This window comes from Emys orbicularis, chromosome 24 (assembly GCF_028017835.1).
Source record: "Emys orbicularis isolate rEmyOrb1 chromosome 24, rEmyOrb1.hap1, whole genome shotgun sequence".
Taxonomy (NCBI): Eukaryota; Metazoa; Chordata; order Testudines; family Emydidae; genus Emys; species Emys orbicularis.
Window position 1 is genome coordinate 16,850,122 of NC_088706.1, and position 19,394 is coordinate 16,869,515.

The 19,394-nt window shown below is 40.4% G+C and overlaps 1 protein-coding gene across 1 annotated transcript in view; it reads right to left on the reverse strand.

The window, feature by feature from the left end:
- Positions 1-1,199: 1,199 nt before the first annotated feature.
- AP1M1 (adaptor related protein complex 1 subunit mu 1) overlaps positions 1,200-19,394 on the reverse strand; it is a 30,520-nt gene continuing 12,325 nt past the window's right edge. Inside the window, exons 6-12 of the mRNA XM_065422405.1 lie at positions 15,773-15,899; positions 14,510-14,652; positions 12,973-13,044; positions 11,097-11,255; positions 10,537-10,662; positions 4,364-4,439; positions 1,200-3,740 (exon numbers count right to left, since the gene is read on the reverse strand). Coding sequence (XP_065278477.1) covers positions 3,718-3,740; positions 4,364-4,439; positions 10,537-10,662; positions 11,097-11,255; positions 12,973-13,044; positions 14,510-14,652; positions 15,773-15,899 — 726 coding nt within the window. The 3' untranslated portion in view covers positions 1,200-3,717. The remainder of the gene's footprint in view (positions 3,741-4,363; positions 4,440-10,536; positions 10,663-11,096; positions 11,256-12,972; positions 13,045-14,509; positions 14,653-15,772; positions 15,900-19,394) is intronic.

Here is a 19,394-nt window from a genome sequence, read left to right on the forward strand (position 1 = left end):
TGGGACCCAAGCAGGTGTTCGTGTTCCTCTCCTTTCTGAACTGCAGGGAACTGGCTCCAGCCCAGCTGTATTTTTTCTTCCACCTCCACTACTGCTAGCCTTCAAGGTGGTAGCCAGGGTCAGTATATTACAGAGCAGTTGCGTAGGTAGGAGTGGGAACAGGGGATGAGATAGTGCCCATTAGAGGGAAGGGGCCGGGTAATGGGGCAGGAGCAGTGTCCCCTTGGGGGGAGGGGGAAGAGAGAGAACGAACAGAGGGCAACTTCCAGCAGGAGTTGCTAAAAGTTTGCGATGGAAGTAAAGGAGGTGGTGTGGAGAACGCAAAGGGGCCTTGGGCCCCTTCATCATAAGTAAAAAGGAGGTTGATTTTTCACCACCATGGTTAGTTTAATTAACTAAACCTGAATTAGTTAGTTCAGATTAAACCTAAAGATATTTTAAATACCAAAAAGTTAAACTATAGTCTGTGAGGAAAAAGGTATGAATTATCTTCAAGAAACTACTAATGTAATAATATTAAGCGCTATTTATGGTAAAATTAAAGGAATACATTTTCAGCAGGTTTTTTTGGTAGTAAGAATTCATGTAGCACTTCCATTCAACTATTATTGAGTTTGAAAAAGGGCTGTTGCAACATAAGGGCAGACAGGTTATTAATAAAGGTCTGTATGTGCTCGAGCACTGTTTCAAATTAACAAACCTATAAAAGTAAGAACTGTATCACCCACAGCAGGTTAAGCCTCTTGTTTTTGGTCCTACAAATCAGCATTTTTGCAGGAACGTTCTCAAATGTGCCAAGGTGCTACTAAAATTAGATGTGCACATTTCAGAACAAAGTGATTGTAAGAGATGTTACCATTTCAGTGTTCCCACATGAAGCAACAAGGAACTATAGCCTGGCTGGTTTATAGTGCTGAAGTCCCAGCTACTTATGATAGGAATTGGCACATTCTGGCTAACTAATTTAAGAGTCTATGAAACCACACTGATTTGGAAACCTAGGTGAATACATACATATCTTTTCCTGCTCACTTTATAATAAAGAGATAAGTGGTGAACATCTTGTTTAAAATAATTGTCTACAAGGAGAGCAACACTTCTCAATTCACAGTTGCAGATTGCCAAACTAAAGTTATAGAAGCCAGCCAGGAGATGACAAATTACCAATGCACAATGAAGACCGCCACTGCAAATTGTAAAGGAACAAATTTTAATATTTAGCCCAAGGAAGAGGAATATAGAAATAGTCTCTAAACAAAGACCAGCACTAAACTAATGTCACAGCTCTTATTTCTGCCTTACATCCATATAGTAGGTAGATACAGAACATTTGGGCCACTGTTGGATTAAATTGGCCTTTTTTGAAGTATCTGATAATGTGAACAACAAACTGTGAAGGCCTTTTTACTGTAATTTGTGTAGTTTGATAAATACGCACATGTAGTTAATTGACCTGTGTACTGCAAATATTTAATGTTGACAGTTCTTAGTGTGATAGTAATTAAATTGGGCATATTAAATTAATACTTTCAGCATTTATAAAACATGGTCCAGGAGTTCAGAATCAATCCTCTTAACTAGAGGTACTTTAATCCACAGGCAGATTCAGACCCTTTTACCTTACAGCGACTGAAGAATGACAGTGGAGTTTAGTGCTGCAAGAATGATTTCTTGTTCTTTGCTGCCTATGGCCACTCCAATATAATCGAACTTCAGCAGCTGCAAAGAGCCAGTAAATACTGTTCTGGTTTGTAAGGTACATGCTTCAACAAGGAAAACCAAAACTATAACACCTGCCACATTTAACAAGCAAATGATTAAAAGTACTACATAAACAATGTAGGCTGAAGACAACATCTGAGGGGCTATGTAACAGGTTAGCTAAGTACTTTATATTAAACTTGTAAAATGGTCAGTTTGGTCTCAAGATTAAAATTTCAACCAAAAATGACAGTAGTAAAACCAAAATATGGGGTAAGAGGATTTAATTTGTTTTAACATTTTGGTGGATAATAAAATCCTATAACCTTACTCCAGAAAACTACATGCATCCATACTTAATATTCTAATTATCCAGCTATGATGATGTGATTTTCCAGCTGCTTTAACAATGCTATTACAATCTTCAGCAGAATTAGTCCTTTCTGAAACAAATCCTCCTCTAATATCAAAGCTAAATTGGTTCAGTGGAATTTTGTGAGTATTTCTAAATAATATTGCATACATATGGTCCACAAAAATCTACAAGGAACAAACAGGCACAGTGACCTCTCCCCTCTGGGGCATAGCTCAGGCACTTTAGCATGGCAGAATAGGGGTGGTAAACCTTATACCCCAATTATCTGTGCTGCATCAGTTGTGGACAGCGATATTCAGTCTTCAATGTTAAGCTAAAACCTGGCAGGAGCAATAAATTCACATTAAAAATAAAAGTTAAGTCCTTTTTAAAGAAAACACTGATATAACCACTGTTTAACATTTTCTGAAATTGGTGCAATTATGCAGTTTGCAGCATCCTCAAAAAACGAGTTCTAAAGCTTGAAAGTGTAACATTTTGAACTGTGATTTACAAGTGGAAGAGACTGTCAAAGAAAGTAGCCTTTCAGGAGAAGCTGAAGAAAATGTAAATAATTCTTGAAAACTGAAGAAAAAAGAATTTACCTAAATCTAACCTGGATGACAGATATGTAATTTCTTATTCTTTTATCTACCAGCCCCTCTAATGACAGCAATCAGTTATCAGGAAGTGCCTGAAGTACTATTAGTTATTACTACTTACAAACATGTTCCATCTGCTGAATTTTGTTTTAAACATTTAAAAGCCAATATGGTTAATCTGAAGTTTAATATTTACAAGTTGAGACCTTTAATTTTTAGATTTTTTTGCAATTAGAAATATCAAAGCCAAGCAAGTTTTATATGATAGTTGATATTGAGTTTTCTTAATTTGTTTGGACTTCTCAGCTTTGCATCTTAGCTCCATAATTTGAACAAGCATTGACCACGATACTCCACAGAGACTATGGGCATTTATTCTTGATGTGTCTTCCCCTTCAAGTTACTATGGTAATTTATGCACCTGTATTTTTTTTTATCAAATTTATGCTTACAAACACCACCCCCAATATCTCAAGGTTTGACAGATATTAAATGGGCTGAACTTTGTCAATAAAACCAACTTTTATTTTGAACTTAGAACCTAACCTTTCTTGACTCATCACTACCTTTAATCATTCCTTTGCAAGCTAAGAAATAAGCCTCAAAACTGTCAGGTGTTTTCAGTGTGAAATAAAGGCCCAGGGTTATTTACAACTAAGAATGCTTAGCAGCCACTTCAGTTGCACCATGACCTCTCTAGTTTTTAAATAATGCTTCCACTGGTTTTAAAGATGGTATTTACACACTTTTAAAATATGGAACGTTGAAGTATGACTAGCAAGGCAATCCTGGCTTCTCAAAATAACTGCTACTCCTAATATGATCAGCATTTAGCAGAAGTAGTAACATGCTTTAAGAATTAGACATCCATACAACCTGCACTAATAGTCCAAACACTTAGTGTTGAACACAATTAAAAAAACAACCACTCTCTCTCCTCCTCAGTTAAAGTTTGCTGATATAATACCCTGGAGACAATGTTCACAGCCTTCACTACCACAAAGTTTTCTACAAATTCTAGACCTGAAGATTTGTCATCTGTTCTGGTTGGAAAAAGTACTATTGTGTTCGGAGCTGATAATCTGCAAGAGAAAAATAAATTCAGAAGAGTTAGTTAAATTAGTTCATCTTATTTTATTAATACAAAAAAGTAGCAATATCAGAGCAGAAATATTTATGATATACCAATGCCAAATTAAAGCAAAGATTACTCAAACAACAATGAGATCTGTATAAAGGACCATGTTAGAAGAACTCTAGCTGTTTACATGCTCAATAACCAATTAAAGGAAATTTTGCCTCATTAGAGTTAAACATTCCAGGAATAGGAATTTCTGTTCACCAAACTCGACCTTCCCAAATGCTTAACAGATTCCATGACTGCCAGTCTTTTCTTTGAGGTGTGTATTTTCTTAAAATGTATATGCCTAAAGGGGTTGAATCTCTGTGTTACATGCAAAATACTCAACCCAAGCCTAACTATAAAGTCACAACAGTGGCACTTCCATAAAAGCAGGGTAAAGGGAGAGAGGAATATATTTATGAATATAATTTGTAGCAATACTGCACATTATTAAAGAATGAGAAGTCTAGTGGAATCATGCAGGTAAATTATCTTGGGAACATACAACAAAGAGAAAAGTGTGTTAATGGGAAAACTACATGGGCAACTTCAGTGTCTACAATCTATAGCTTTGCTATTTACCTCCATTTTGGGTGATATAGCGAACCCATGGCAAAGCCTGATAGCCACTCTTCTCAATTATCTTTAAGTAGCGGACCTGAAAAGAAAACACATTAAATTACTTTTCGACTTCAGCCTAGCAACATTTAATAGAAGATATGTTTTAGGCAAAAAGCCTTGAACAGTTCAATGTGCAGCAGTGGCCAAAAAAAGACTGAGTAGAATGCTGGGATGTGTTAAAAAATATTATGCCATGTAAATAACTGGTAACACACCTGGAATAATGTGCACAGTTCTGATCACCTCATCTCAAAAAGATATAGCAGAAATAGTAGGTATCCAGAGTCAAGGGGACAAAATTAAAAGAATGGAATGCTTCCATATGAGACATTGAAGAGAGAGAATATTCAGAGGTGAGACAAAATGATGGGGGATATGAGAGAGGTATACAAAATAACCCTAACCCTAAGGAGTAGCACAAAGTGCTTTTTATACTTCATAAGAGAAAGGGAGATATTAAACTCAACTAAAAAAGTTTGAAATTTGTAAACCGGAAAAACGTTTTTCTATGCAATACATACAAAAGCTAGGTAAGCTTCAGAAAGGATTAAACATGCATAAGGATAATAAAAGCACCCAGTTACATGAGATGGATGTATTTTAAAAATTAATAATATAAATTCTCATGGTTCAGTTCATAAAGGATTTTGTTTCACATTCCCTGAAGCACGTGGGACTAGCCATTATCAGAAACATGGTATTATACTAGATGGATCATTAGACTGATCTTGCAATACAATTCCAATATTCCAGGAGCTGGCAAACAGGGCTGCTAACAGGGGAGTTTGAGTGGGAGTTCCATTGGAGGAGAAGGGGAGGCAGGAGGGCGCGGGGCCCCATGTGCTGTGTTCCCCCAGGTGCGGAGGGCACAGGTGAGCAGGCAAGCTCAGACAACAGCAGCCATGAGCCAAGCAGCAGGGGACACAATGCAGATGATCGCATGTGGCAGCTGCGGTATGTACATGGTCCTAGCGGGGGTGTCTGAACAGAGGTATGTCTGCATGAAGTGCCGCCTAATAGAGCTGCTAGAAGAAAAGATCCGAGGTTTGGAGATGCAGGTAGATACCCTGGTAGAGTTTAGAAGGGGGTTCGAGCAGCTGATGGAGCAAAGGCAAGGAGAGAAGAGCGGCTAATCCCATAGAAAGAGGGGAGGAGTTGATGGAGACAGCACCAAATCTGGGCCCCGGGAGGATACAGGATGGCATAAGGGGGATTATAAGGGAAAATAGGAATGGACAGGGGTTGCAACTAGAGGGAACGGGATAGATTAGTAGATCGCACTGTCACCAGGCAAAGGCAGGTTTACGTGATTGGGGACTCCTTACTGAGGAGGTTAGACAGGCCTGTGACCAGGGTGGACCCAGAGAACAGAAGAGTGTGCTGTCTACCGGGCGCTAAGATATGGGATGTGGACCTGCGGTTGAAAAGGATCCTAAAAGGAGCAGGTAAGAACCTCTTGATCGTCCTTCACGTAGTAACGAATGACACGGCTAGGTTCTCCCTGGAGAGAATCAAGGGAGATTATGCCAGGCTGGGGAAGACGCTTAAGGAAATCGAGGCTCAGATCATCTTCAGTGGGATTCTGCCTGTTCCTAGAGAAGGGCAGCAAAGGGGTGACAGGATTGTGATGATAAATAGTTGGCTAAGGGAGTGGTGCTATAAAGAGGGCTTTGGGATGTATGGCCACTGGGAGGCTTTCGGGGACAGAAAACTGTTCTCACGGGACGGACTTCACCTAAGTAGGGAAGGAAATAGACTTCTGGGAGGGAGGCTGGCTCATCTCATCAAGAGAGCTTTAAACTAGGAATTTGGGGGAGATGGTTGGGAGATGTCCAGTTAATCTCCACACCAGATTATAACATTGAGAGGGAGGTCGATGAGATAAGAACAGTTACAGCCGGGGGGAAGAGATTGGACATAAGGAGAAGAGGGGGGGAATGGATACTAGACTAATAGGTCATACTGGCGGTACGGTGTCCGTACCAAATTGGATAACAAATGTGAGAAGCCTAGGTAACAAAATGGAGGAATTGGAGCTCCTGGTCCGAGAAATGAAACCGGATATCGTAGGAATAACCAAAACGTGGTGGAACGGTAGTCATGACTGGAGTACAGGTATGGAGGGGTATGTGCTGTTTAGGAAAGACCGGAACAAAGGTAAAGGTGGGGGAGTAGCATTGTATGTCAACAATGAGATAAACTGTAAAGAAATAATAAGTGATGGAATGGATAAGACTGAGTCTGTCTGGGCAATACTCACACTGGGTAAAAGAACTACTAGAACCTCCCCTGGGATAGTGCTTGGGGTGTGCTATAGACCGCCGGGATCTAGCCTGGATATGGACAGAGAACTCTTTAATGTTTTTAGGGAAGTAAATACTAATAGGAACTGTGTAATCATGGGAGACTTTAACTTCCTGGATATAGATTGGGGAACAAATGATAGTAAATAATAATTTAGTCAATAAGTCAATAACGTGCCATCGCTGGTTATTAGTATCAATGGTCAATGTGGGTCTGGCTGGAGAATCTTGCCCGCATGCTCGGGGTTCTGCTGATCGCCATATTTGGGGTCGGGAAGGAATTTTCCTCCAGGGTAGATTGGCAGAGGCCCTGGAGGTTTTTCGCCTTCCTCCGCAGCATGGGGCAGGGGTCGCTTGCTGGAGGATTCTCTGCGACTTGAAGTCTTTAAATCATGATTTGGGGACTTCAACAGCTGAGTCAAGGGAGAGAATTATTCCAGGAGTGGGTGGGTCAGATTTTGTGGCCTGCATCATGCGGGAGGTCAGACTAGATGATCATAATGGTCCCTTCTGACCTTAAAGTCTATGAATCTATGAATAGGGCTCAGATTTTCCTAGACGTGATAGCTGATGAATTCCTTCATCAAGTAGTTGCTGAACCGACGAGGGGGGATGTCATTTTAGATTTGGTTTTGGTGAGTAGTGAGGACCTCGTTGAGGAAATGGTTGTAGGGGACAACCTTGGCTCGAGTGATCATGAGCTAATTCGGTTTAAACTAAATGGAAGGATTAACAAAATTAAATCGGAGACTAAGGTTTACAGATTTCAAAAGGGCTAACTTTAATAAATTCAGGCGACTAGTTAGGGAAGTAGATTGGACTAACATATTTATGGATCTAAAGGCGGAAGGCGCCTGGGATTATTTCAAGTTGAAGTTGCAGGAGCTGTCGCAGGCCTGTATCCCGAGAAAGGGAAAATGGTTCGTAGGCAGGAGATTTAGACAGAGCTGGATGAGCGAGTGTCTCAGAGGGGTGATTAAGAAAAAACAGAAAGCGTACAAGGAGGATGGGAGGGATCAGCAAAGAAACCTACCTTATTGAGGTCAGAGCATGTAGAGATGGAGTGAGAAAGGCCAAAAGCCGTGTAGAGTTGGACCTTGCGAGGGGAATTAAAACCAATAGTAAGAGGTTTTATAGCCATATAAATAGGAAGAAAACAAAGAAAGAAGAAGTGGGACCACTTAAGACTGTAGATGGATTGGAGATTAAGGATAATCTAGGCATGGCACAATATCTAAACGAATATTTTGCATCGGTCTTTAATGAGGCTAATGAAGGACTCAGGAATAGTGGCAGCGTGACGGATGGGAATAAAGGAGGGGGGGTTGACATTACCGTATCCGAGGTAGAAGCCAAACTCGAACAGCTTAACGGGACTAAATCGGGCGGACCGGATGATCTTCATCCGAGAATATTAAAGGAACTGGCGCGAGAAATTGCAAGCCCGTTAGCGATAATTTTTAATGAATCTGTAAACTCGGGGGTGGTACCGTTGGACTGGAGAATAGCTAATGTGGTTCCTATTTTCAAGAAGGGGAAAAAAAGTGACCCGGGTAACTACAGGCCTGTTAGTTTAACATCTGTAATATGCAAGGTCTTGGAAAAAATTTTGAAGGAGAAAGTAGTTAAGGACCTTGAGGTCAATGGCAATTGGGACAAATTACAACACGGTTTTACAAAAGGTAGATCGTGCCAAACCAACCTGATCTCCTTCTTTGAGAAAGTAACAGATTTTTTAGATAAAGGAAATGCGGTGGATCTAATATACCTCGATTTCAGTAAAGCGTTTGATACGGTACCGCATGAGGAATTATTGGAAAAGATGGGGATCGATATGAAAATCCAGAGGTGGATAAAGAACTGGTTAAAGGGGAGACTTCAGCGGGTCATACTGAAAGGTGAACTGTCAGGTTGGAGGGAGGTTACCAGTGGAGTTCCTCAAGGTTCGGTTTTGGGTCCGATTTTATTTAATCTATTTATTACTGACCTCGGAACCAAATGTAGGACTGGGCTGATAAAGTTTGCGGATGATACAAAGTTGGGAGGTATTGCCAATTCGGAGAAGGATCGGGATATCCTGCAGGGAGATTTGGATGACCTTGTAAACTGGAGTAATAGTAATAGGATGAAATTTAATAGTGAGAAGTGTAAGGTGATGCATTTAGGGATGCCTAACAAGAATTTTAGTTATAAGCTGGGGACGCATCGGTTGGAAGTAACGGAAGAGGAGAAGGACCTCGGAGTCCTGGTTGATCGCAGGATGACTATGAGTCGGCAATGTGACGTGGCCGTGAAAAAAGCTAATGCAGTCCTGGGATGCATTAGGCGAGGTATTTCAAGTAGGGATAAGGAGGTGCTGGTTCCGTTATACAAGGCACTGGTGAGACCTCATTTGGAGTATTGTGTGCAGTTCTGGTCTCCCATGTTTAAAAAGGATGAATACAAACTGGAACGGGTACAGAGAAGGGCCACTAGGATGATCCAAGGAATGGAAAACCTGTCGTATGAAAGGAGACTCGAGGAGCTCGGTTTGTTTACCTTAACCAAAAGAAGGCTGAGGGGGGATATGATTGCTCTCTTTAAATATATCAGAGGGATAGATACCAGGGAGGGAGAGGAATTATTTCAGCTCAGTACTAATGTGGACACAAGAACAAATGGATATAAACTGGCCGTGGGGAAGTTTAGGCTTGAAATTAGACGAAGGTTTCTAACCATCAGAGGGGTGAAGTTCTGGAACAGCCTTCCGAGGGAAACAGTGGGGGCGAAAGACCTCTCTGGCTTTAAGATTAAGCTTGATAAATTTATGAAGGGGATGGTTTGATGGGATAACGTGATTTTAGTCAATAACGTGCCATCGCTGGTAATTAGTAACAATGGTCAATGATGGGATATTAAAAGTTACTACAGAGAACTTTTTTCCGGAGGGTCTGGCTGGAGAATCTTGCTCGCATGCTCGGGGTTCAGCTGATAGCCATATTTGGGGTTGGGAAGGAATTTTCCTCCAGGGTAGATTGGCAGAGGCCCTGGAGGTTTTTCGCCTTCCTCCACAGCATGGGGCAGGGGTCGCTTGCTGGAGGATTCTCTGCGACTTGAAGTCTTTAAATCATGATTTGGGGACTTCAACAGCTGAGTCAAGGGAGAGAATTATTCCAGGAGTGGGTGGGTCAGCTTTTGTGGCCTGCATCATGCGGGAGGTCAGACTAGATGATCATAATGGTCCCTTCTGACCTTAAAGTCTATGAGTCTAATATGACTTTTACTGTTTTTACAAAAGAAGACAGAAGTTTTGTACAAAATCTTAGAATTATGATGAACAAGGATACTAAGTCCTCAACTTACACAGAGTTTCTGGAGGTTCAAAATATTTAATGCACCAACAAGCCAAATTCTAATCCTATGATTTAACTAAATAAAGATTCCCATTTTCAGAAGCTTTTGCTTGCTTTGGGAATAATAAAACCCAAAACTGAGGTCTCTCTTAGTTGCAGCCTCCTTTAAACATTTTAAATTTATTTTACATCTATTTTGGCTTAGTGGTAGAAAAATGGAGTACACACCCTTAGTCATGAGAAAGTTAATTGGGACTAGCTTCAAACAACTATTATAATTTTTTTTAAACTTGGACTGAAAAGATAATTCATATTGTCCAAACAGATTTGTACTTCTATGTAGTTGAATTTAAATTGACAAGCCACATTCTGTACCATTATAAAACCATAATATCACACCATCACCTTTTGGTTCAGTTACACACAAAGAGCATTATCCAGCAGCTAAATGAACAAAACAAATTCCATTCATATAAATTAAATTTTTAGTCTTATTAACCTGTATTCCCGAAGTGGTGAAATATGGAATTTCAAACTTGACACTGATGGGAGGTTTGCCTTCTTTATCTTCAGCTTCAACACTTGGAAGCCCAAAGTGAGCCCGCATCAGATACTCCTTTCCCCCCTATCCAAAGAAGAAGGCAAACAAATCATTCTATCAGAAAATATCCTTTAAAAACCAAAGTGCTTCTGTGTGGCAAAGGTCTCATACCAGCGCAAAACTATGAAAATGCAGAGTCATTTAGCCCTTTTCTAAAGGCTAAAACTGAGCATTAAGTTACTAATACTAAACAAGATCTAGAAAAAACAGTAAGATTTCCTGTTTACTTTTCCAGTTTAAAATGATAAGGTAAGTACTTGTTGCCTCAAGTGCCAATCCTACAATGAGGGGAGAGGGAAAGCAGATGGTACCAGTAGTCCAACAGTACAGTAGAACTGAGCCTAGAACAAATTTTAGTCAAATTCTAGATTCCATAAATAGAAGATTTACTTTTAATAAAAGTCACACTAGCTTACAGTAGCAGCAATAAGGGATACCACTACACCAATACAGCTTACCGGAAATGATTTAATGGACCAGACGATTTCACTGTTCTCTGGAACCCATTTGACACTGCCCACTGTGGTTTTAAATTTTGGTGAGTCTGCATCATTTGGAACTGGGATGTGAATCTCCACATTGTTGGCAGTTGATCTCCGCTTGAACTGACTCTTTGCCTAGAGAAAGTAAGCAATGGGTTTTTATTTTTCCCACCTCCCAATAAACACACAATTTGCAGGTTTTAACAAAATCTTATTTGATCAGGTTCAGAGAGCTGGGAACTGTAAAACATCCTTTTCTGTCAGGAGTCTTATGAAAGATCCATGCACAAAAGTGTAATGCAGAGATCAGAACTAGATTAACTGTCAAATGGAAGTATGCAAAAGATGAATATAATCCATTATGATCCTATTAATACATTTAGCATGTGTATAAGACTTTATATCTTTAAAGTGCTTTTACAAACACTAATGTTAAGACTTCTTTTTTTTTTAATTAAAAATCTTGCACTACCCTGTTAGTAAGTCATACTGCCTTACAGGCAGAACACATCCTCTGCACTAGCTGAGTAGGTTTTGAATTGAGTAAAAACAGATAAATATTTATGGAAGGAGCTGTGATGTTACACACCATATTCTTCATAGAAATATGGTTATGATATGAATATGGCATAACTAAGATACAGTTTATGCAAGATGGCTCATGTAAGATATCATTGGAAAGGTTATGATTTACTGAATGTGATTATCCAATTTGTATGCATGTATCATTTCTGTATCTGAAGTTAGAAATATTGACTATGTAACAATTACAACTGTGTGTACACTTGGGGAAACGTCCACCAAACAGTAAGCAATCATCCTGAATGAGCCATTTAAGGACAATAGAACTCTGAAGATACTAATCTCCCACCTCCCTGAGGAGTTTTCTGGGATGCTGCATTGACACTACAAGGTCAGGTGATAATGTCACCTGATGCAAAATACCACCTTGGACACTGCTGGCACTTTTCCTCTGTAGGGGGATGGGGATCAAACAAAGGTTTCCTGCTTTAGGTAAATCCTTTTTAAGGCTGCGGAGAGGGTTAATCTAGGCTTTCCTCTCCATTGCCTACCCAAGAAGAAAGACTGAAGGGACAAAGGAACTAAGGGGAAAGGCAGGGGTGAGTCCAGACTGAGATGGGAGTCCAGTCTGTAAGAAGAAATAACTGGAACTCTAAGCTACAAAACTCTACAACTCGCCTAAAATAACATTTAGGGTGAGAAATTACTTCTTGAAACCAGTCTCTAAAATCTTAAGCTTAGTATGCGTGTTTTGTTTTATTTGCTCAGTAATCTGCTTGGTTCTGTTTGTTATCCCTTATAATCACTTAATATCTGCCTTTTATAGTTAATGAATTTGTTTTGTTCATTATTAAACTCAGTTTGGGGCAAGAAGTTGTGCATAGCTCTCAACATTGAGGGAGATGGCGAATTTTTATGAGCTTGCGCTGTGCAGATCTTTCTATACAGTGCAAGACAGTATTATTTTGGGTTTATTCCCCAAAGGGGGTGGGCATGTGAGTGCTGGGTGAATCCTCTCACACAGAGCTGACTTAAGTCTGTGTCTGCAGCTGGGTGTGGCCCTACCTGTGTGTGTGTACTGCAAGAGGCTGGAGAGCCTAATTCAGGAAAACAGGGAGAGAGAATCCAGGCTGGTGGAGCAGAAGGGGCTCAGTGAAAGCCCAGTACATCAGGTGGCATTCCAGAAGGGGGATCTAACCCGTCACAGGAGCAGCTTTCCAGAAATCAAATGTACGATTTAAATAACAAAATGTTTAAAGTAAGATAGTGTACATGGTTCGCCTTGTAGAAGGAGACTGAAATTAAGCATAGGCATTTTGAGATCTCTGACCTTGATCATATACTCTATGCGGCTGTGGGAATGTTTCTCAATCACAGACTCAATCCAGATGAGTGGTTTTACCTGTTGGAGAACAAACAAATATAAGTCTTATTTTGACCTTGTCAGGGAAATGATACATTTCCATACAGAGCAAAAAAAAAAAAAAAAAAAAAAAAAAAAAAAAAATCAATAAGAGAAGCCCATAGTGCTCTTTAAGACAAGAGTTAGATCAGATTCCAAAGATACTGGGCAGAAAAATATTAAATAAGTAATATGCAAAAATAATGATCAGGTGAGACCTGAGCGTTAGTCAAGAAGTCCTTAAAATATTCCATATGTATAGTTTGACAAGTATTTATAGATTAAGAAAAAGTAGATAATTTCAATTACATGAGTATCTAACTCTTAATTTAACCCTAATCTCTGAGAGAAATTAACCCCTAAAGGAGAAAAACATTCTCACTCTAACCCAACAAATTTAATAACTCAGGGCATTTGAGTTATTAAACAATGCTAGCCCTAAAAACAGAGAGAATAACTCTGGACTTAAAGTATTTGTTTAAATTCAGTACTCCAATAATTAAAAGTCAGAAGTCCCACAGGCTTTTAAGGTCTTCTGAGTTTGCTGTTTCTTGCCAGAGTTTTGCAGAGTATGGGTCCTCGATATATACAGAGACATGGCAGATGAATACCGTTCTTGGGTACTTACTGATGAAGTAGGTTTTCCAGTCTCCCCCGTCATAGGTATACCCAGCATAAGAGGGCAGGCAGGTCCTTTACAATGTTTTTGCTCCAAATGGGTCAATGCACAAATGTCACTATAGGCTTTAAACCCAATAAAATTCTCTCTTCTCCTCCTCCTCACTGTATGTTGCCAGCTTCTTCAGGTGGTTGTAGTAAAGAAAGATCTTACTGCCTTGATCTTCCCCTTTCTAGATTAGTTCTTATAATGCGCTCATTACCATTGTATCCAAGCATCTTCCAGTAGCGTGTTAAGTAATGTGACTACACATCAGTATGTGTTGTTTGCTCTCTCATCTTTCTCTCAGTAGGCAACTCAGTGACTAGACTTAGGGCTTGTCTACACTGGCAATTTACAGCGCTGCAACTTTCTGGCTCAGGGGTGTGAAAAAACACACCCCTGAGCACAGCAAGTTTCAGCGCTGTAAAGCGCTAGTATAGACAGTGCAGTATAGCCACGCCCCCAGCGCCGGGAACCATGCCCCTCGTGGAGGTGGGTTTTTTTAAGAGCGCTGCACTGCGACCACACAAGGCACATTAGCGTTGCCAGTGTAGACTAGCCCTTAGGTAGTAATTGCTTCTCCTTTTCCCAGTGCCGTGAAGTAGTCTATATAGCCTACTTCAGGTAAGCATGGAACTTCACTATTAACAGCTAGCTCGATAATATCTAAAACTCATACTTTTTTAAAGAAACATTAATTTTTCAGTGAAAGTGGAAAGGCCTTTTACAGTTTTACCTACAATATAAAATGTTTTCATGCACAAATTCATTTTAGGCTAGATCAAAATACATAGCCAGACTTACATGGGTGTTAAGACGATATGACATGAGTTCAAACTCTCCATCAGGTGGAATGAAAGAAATTGTCCTGTCGTTTTCAAAGCGAGAGAGACGAACACACTGGTGAAACTTTACATCTTCTAGTTCCACCGATTTGCTTTTGCCACCTATCAGGAAAACATACACCCCCAATTTGTGTAGCACATGAAAAGCCTACCTCTTAGGCCATCACAGCAGATTATAAAGCAACTGAGCAGTCAGCTGCTCATACTCCCCACATTAATTCTATTCTACTTCTACACTATTTCTAATTTCAGTACAGTAACTTCAGGAATATAGGAATCTTAGTGGAAAGAGCTTGGGACGTGGATCAACTTAAGTGACGTATTCTACTCTTTTTGCTCAGTACAGTCACCGGAAATATGGAATTGGAGTTCTGGTCTTAAGGGAAAGAAAAGCATTACACGTCCCAAAGAATGTAAGGAAGAAGTATTTCCCCCTGACATTTCACAAGTGCACAACTGAGGATGAGGTTGCCACTCATTTGCAACCAATGCATCTATCCTGACACCCAGACAGACTGTACTGTATTTTAATTCCTCCTCAACTCCCCTCCCACTACCTCCTCTCTTGTTCATATGCTTTGAATACACACCTCCATATACCTCAATCTGCCAATGCCCACATTTAAGACTCTGTAACAAAGATAAAAATGAGACACACTAAAAAGTATTAATGCAGCAACTTAAGATGCGGGATTAATTCCTTTAGTGTGAATAGCTCCTTCTATAAAATTATTCTTTAAATTACAATTTAATTGTAAATAATTTTCAACAATAAGAGAGGACACCAAATTTGCATGTAATGTAGGTAACTTTGGGGCTAAAACAAGTGATGGTTCCTTAAAATGAGGTTCACAGGTATCTGAGCCTGCACAATGGAAATCATCATTGTTTTATAAGTAGCCATTAAGGCTAGAAATGGACAATTCCTTAACTGAACGAAGACCAGGTCTTCACGGCAAATAGCAAATGAATCTGTTAAGCTTCCTGCCCCCGAAAGGAGTGTTTCCCATCTGATAAAACATTAAATGAGTTGCTAACACTAAAATTACTCTTTACTCTTATACAGTGATACAACCTTCCCAACTAGGAAATTAGAAGACCCACCATCCTAGAATAAATCCTGTTATCTGAACTGACGTGCTGCATTGCCTTAAGTGCCCCAAAGACAAAGAAACCAGGGAATATCCCTGTATGGTTTTAGAAATGTTGTATACATACTCACGTCCTGTATTATCAAAGAGTACTTTATCATTTAAACCGAGGCGAAGCTCTGGCATTCCTGAGAGAAAGACCCTCATTTTAATGGATCCAACTATCTCACTGCGCAATACATTTCCATTGGCACTAACCTAAAGAGCAAAGGAAGGTGGAGTCAATCTCTAACTATGTGCAATGATTTTACAATTATCTGTTTTCACAAGAATAGGAACCCAAAATAAATCACATTGAAAACGTAACCATAATCCCGGGAAACACATTTTTCATTCAAATTCGTACATTTGGACAAAGATCTTGAGTGTTGGTGCAGAATATATATTGCGTTGAGGATGACATGTAGAGTTTTGTTTACTAACAAAAAATAGGTAATAAGACTGTTGTTGTTAGGATACATCTTGAATAGGGCTGTTAAGCTATTAAAAAAATTAATCGCGATTAATCGCACTGTAAAACAATAGAATACCATTTATTTAAATATTTTTGGATGTATTCTACATTTTCAAATATATTGATTTCAATTACAACACAAAATACGAAGTGTACAGTGCTCACTTTATATTTATTTTTGATTACAAGTATTTGCACTGTAAAAAAGAAAAGAAATAGTATTTTTCAATTCATATAATACAAGTACTGTAGGGCAACCTCTTTATCATGAAAGTTGAACTTAAAAAATGTAGAATTATGTACAAAAAAACTGCATTCAAAAATAAAACAATGTAAAATTTTAGAGCCTGCAAGTCCACTCAGTCCTTCTTGTTCAGCCAATCGCTCAGACAAACAAGTTTGTTTACATTTGCAGGAGATAATGTTGCCCACTTCTTGTTTACAATGTCACCTGAAAGTGAGAACAGGCATTCTCATGGCACTGTTGTAGCTGGCGTTGCAAGATATTTACATGCCAGATGCGCTAAAGATTCATATGTCCCTTCATGTTTCAAACACCATTCCAGGGGACATGCGTCCACGCTGATGATGGGTTCTGCTAAATAACAATCCAAAGCAGTGCGGACCGATGCATGTTCATTTTCATTATCTGAGTCAGATGCCAGCAGCAGAAGGTGGATTTTCTCTTTTTTGATGGTTTGGGTTGTGTAGTTTCCGCATCAGAGGGTTGCTCTTTTAAGACTTCTGAAAGCAAGCGCCACACCTCATCCCTCTCAGATTTTGGAAGGCACTTCAGATTCTTAAACCTTGGGTCGAGTGCTGTAGCTATCTTTAGAAATTTCACATTGGTACCTTTCTTTGCGTTTTGTCAAATCTGCAGTGAAAGTTTTCTTAAAATTAACAACATGTGCTGGGTCATCATCCGAGACTGCTGTAACATGAAATATATGGCAGAATGCAGGTAAAACAGAGCTGGGGACATACAACTCTCCCCCAAGGAGTTCAGTCACAAATTTAATTAACACCTTTTTTTTTTAAATGAGCATCATCAGCATAGAAGCATGTCATCTGGAATGGTGGCTGAAGCATGAAGGGGCATACAAATGTTTAGCATATCTGGCATGTAAATACCTTGCAATGCTGGCTACAAAAGTGCCATGCAAATGCCTGTTCTCACTTTCTGGTGATATTGTAAAGAAGAAGAGGGCAGCATTATCTCCTGTAAATGTAAACAAACTTGTTTGTCTGAGCGATTAGCTGAACAAGAAGTAGGACTGAGTGGACTTGTAGGCTCTGAAGTTTTACATTGTTTTGTTTTTGAGTGCAGTTATGTAACAAAACAAATCTACATTTGTAAATTGCACTTTCACAACAAAGAGATTGCACTACAGTAATTGTATGAGATGAATTGAAAAATACTATTTCTTTTGTTTGTCATTTTTACAGTGCAAATATAATAAAAAATATACACTTTGATTTCAATTACTGTACAACACAGAATACAATATATATGAAAATGTAGAAAAACATCCAAAATATTTAATAAATTTCAATTGCTATTCTATTGTTGAACAGTGTGATTAAGACTGCGATTAATTTTTTTGCGTTGATCACGTGAGTTAACTGCGATTAATCAACAGCCCTAATTTTGAAATTACAGCATTTAAGTTCATCAACCTTACAAGGAAGACACCAATTGAGAAATTGTTTCTTTAAGTATTTGCTGGATCTATGAAGGTAGGTGTGGTAGATCCAGTAACCACTTCAAAACACAGCAAGAAATCTGTTATCTTCAGCCAGGCCCTCAGATACCACAGAATATCTAGAGAGAAAGTCCGGGATATACACCTTAACACACTCAAAACTGCATTCACCAAACAAGGACACTCCATCAGAGAAGTAGATCACATCATGGAACGGGCCTCCCAAATACCATGAGAGAATCTGCTTCAATACAGAAGTAAAACCCCCTTTGACTCCACAGCCCAAGTTGTCACCTACCATTCCACTGGAAGCCATATGGGGTATCATGAAACAATACAACCCATACTCGATGGGGACTCCATCCTGAAACAGGCTGTTCTTGAACCCCCTCTTCTGGCCTTCAAACAACCCTAGGGTGACCATATTTCCCTATGCTGAATATGGGACACTTCGTAAAATTACTAGTGTTCAAGCAAGTTCAACAGCAATCAATCAGAACTATGCAGTTCAAATGTTCAAACTAACATCAAGTTGACTGAGCCTTTGTTAAAAATAAATATTGCGTAGTTGGATTATTTTTATTTAGTGTTCACACGGGGAGAGGTCCTACACATACACTCCCATACACCTCTCTCACATGGGGCAGGTGACCGACCAACCTAACCCTCCCTACTCGGCGCTCTCTGCCCCCCATGCTTGGCTGAGCCCCCAGGACGGACCCGCCTCTCCTGGTACCTGGAGCCGCATCTTCCCGAGGTAAGACATGGTGTCTGTGTGTGTAAAACACAGGATCGCGTGCCCCCCGTCCCCAGATTTCTGCCAGGGTTCACACCAGAATGTGGCTAGCAGCAGCCTTTCGGCACTGTGCAGAAAGGAAGGGACGGGAGCTGCTTCCAGCCGCAGGGGAGGAGGGATGACCTGGCCCATGTCTTTAAGGAACTCATCTCTTTCCTCCCCTCCCACCCTGCCCGCTCCCCTATGGCTGGAAGCAGCTTGTCCCTTCCTGCCCTCACAGTGTCAAAAGACAGCTAACACCTCCAGGCTACTGCTGGCCACCGACATAACCCAGCTGCCTCCTGTTCCCCGGCTACAGCACGGGCAGGAAGGGGTTAAGCCCTACGGAGGCATTGTGCACCAGGGCCCAGAGAACCTGACTGCAGGGGCTTCAGCAAACCAGGCCAGAGAGGTGGCTCAGCAGGGGAGGGTGCCTAGGGGATGGAGCAGCCCTGGGGGCAAGATACAGTGGGGAGAGGGAAATGAAGAGGTTGCTAAGCCCCTGCCCGGGAACAGGCTCGAAATCGCTCTCTCCTCCCCCGCTGCCACTCCAGAGCTTAGCTGAGGGGTGGAAAGGCTGCCCCATGCCAGCGCTGTGCGGGGCTTTGGCACATGTAGGACTTGGTTCCTTCTGGCTAGTGCCCTGGGCTGGAGGGTCTTGCACTTTCCTGGGGCACCAACCCAGCCAGAGGCAATGGGGGAAGGAAGGAGCCTGCTGGCCAGGCTGTTGGTGAACTGAATGCTCCGACCAGGGGCTGGTT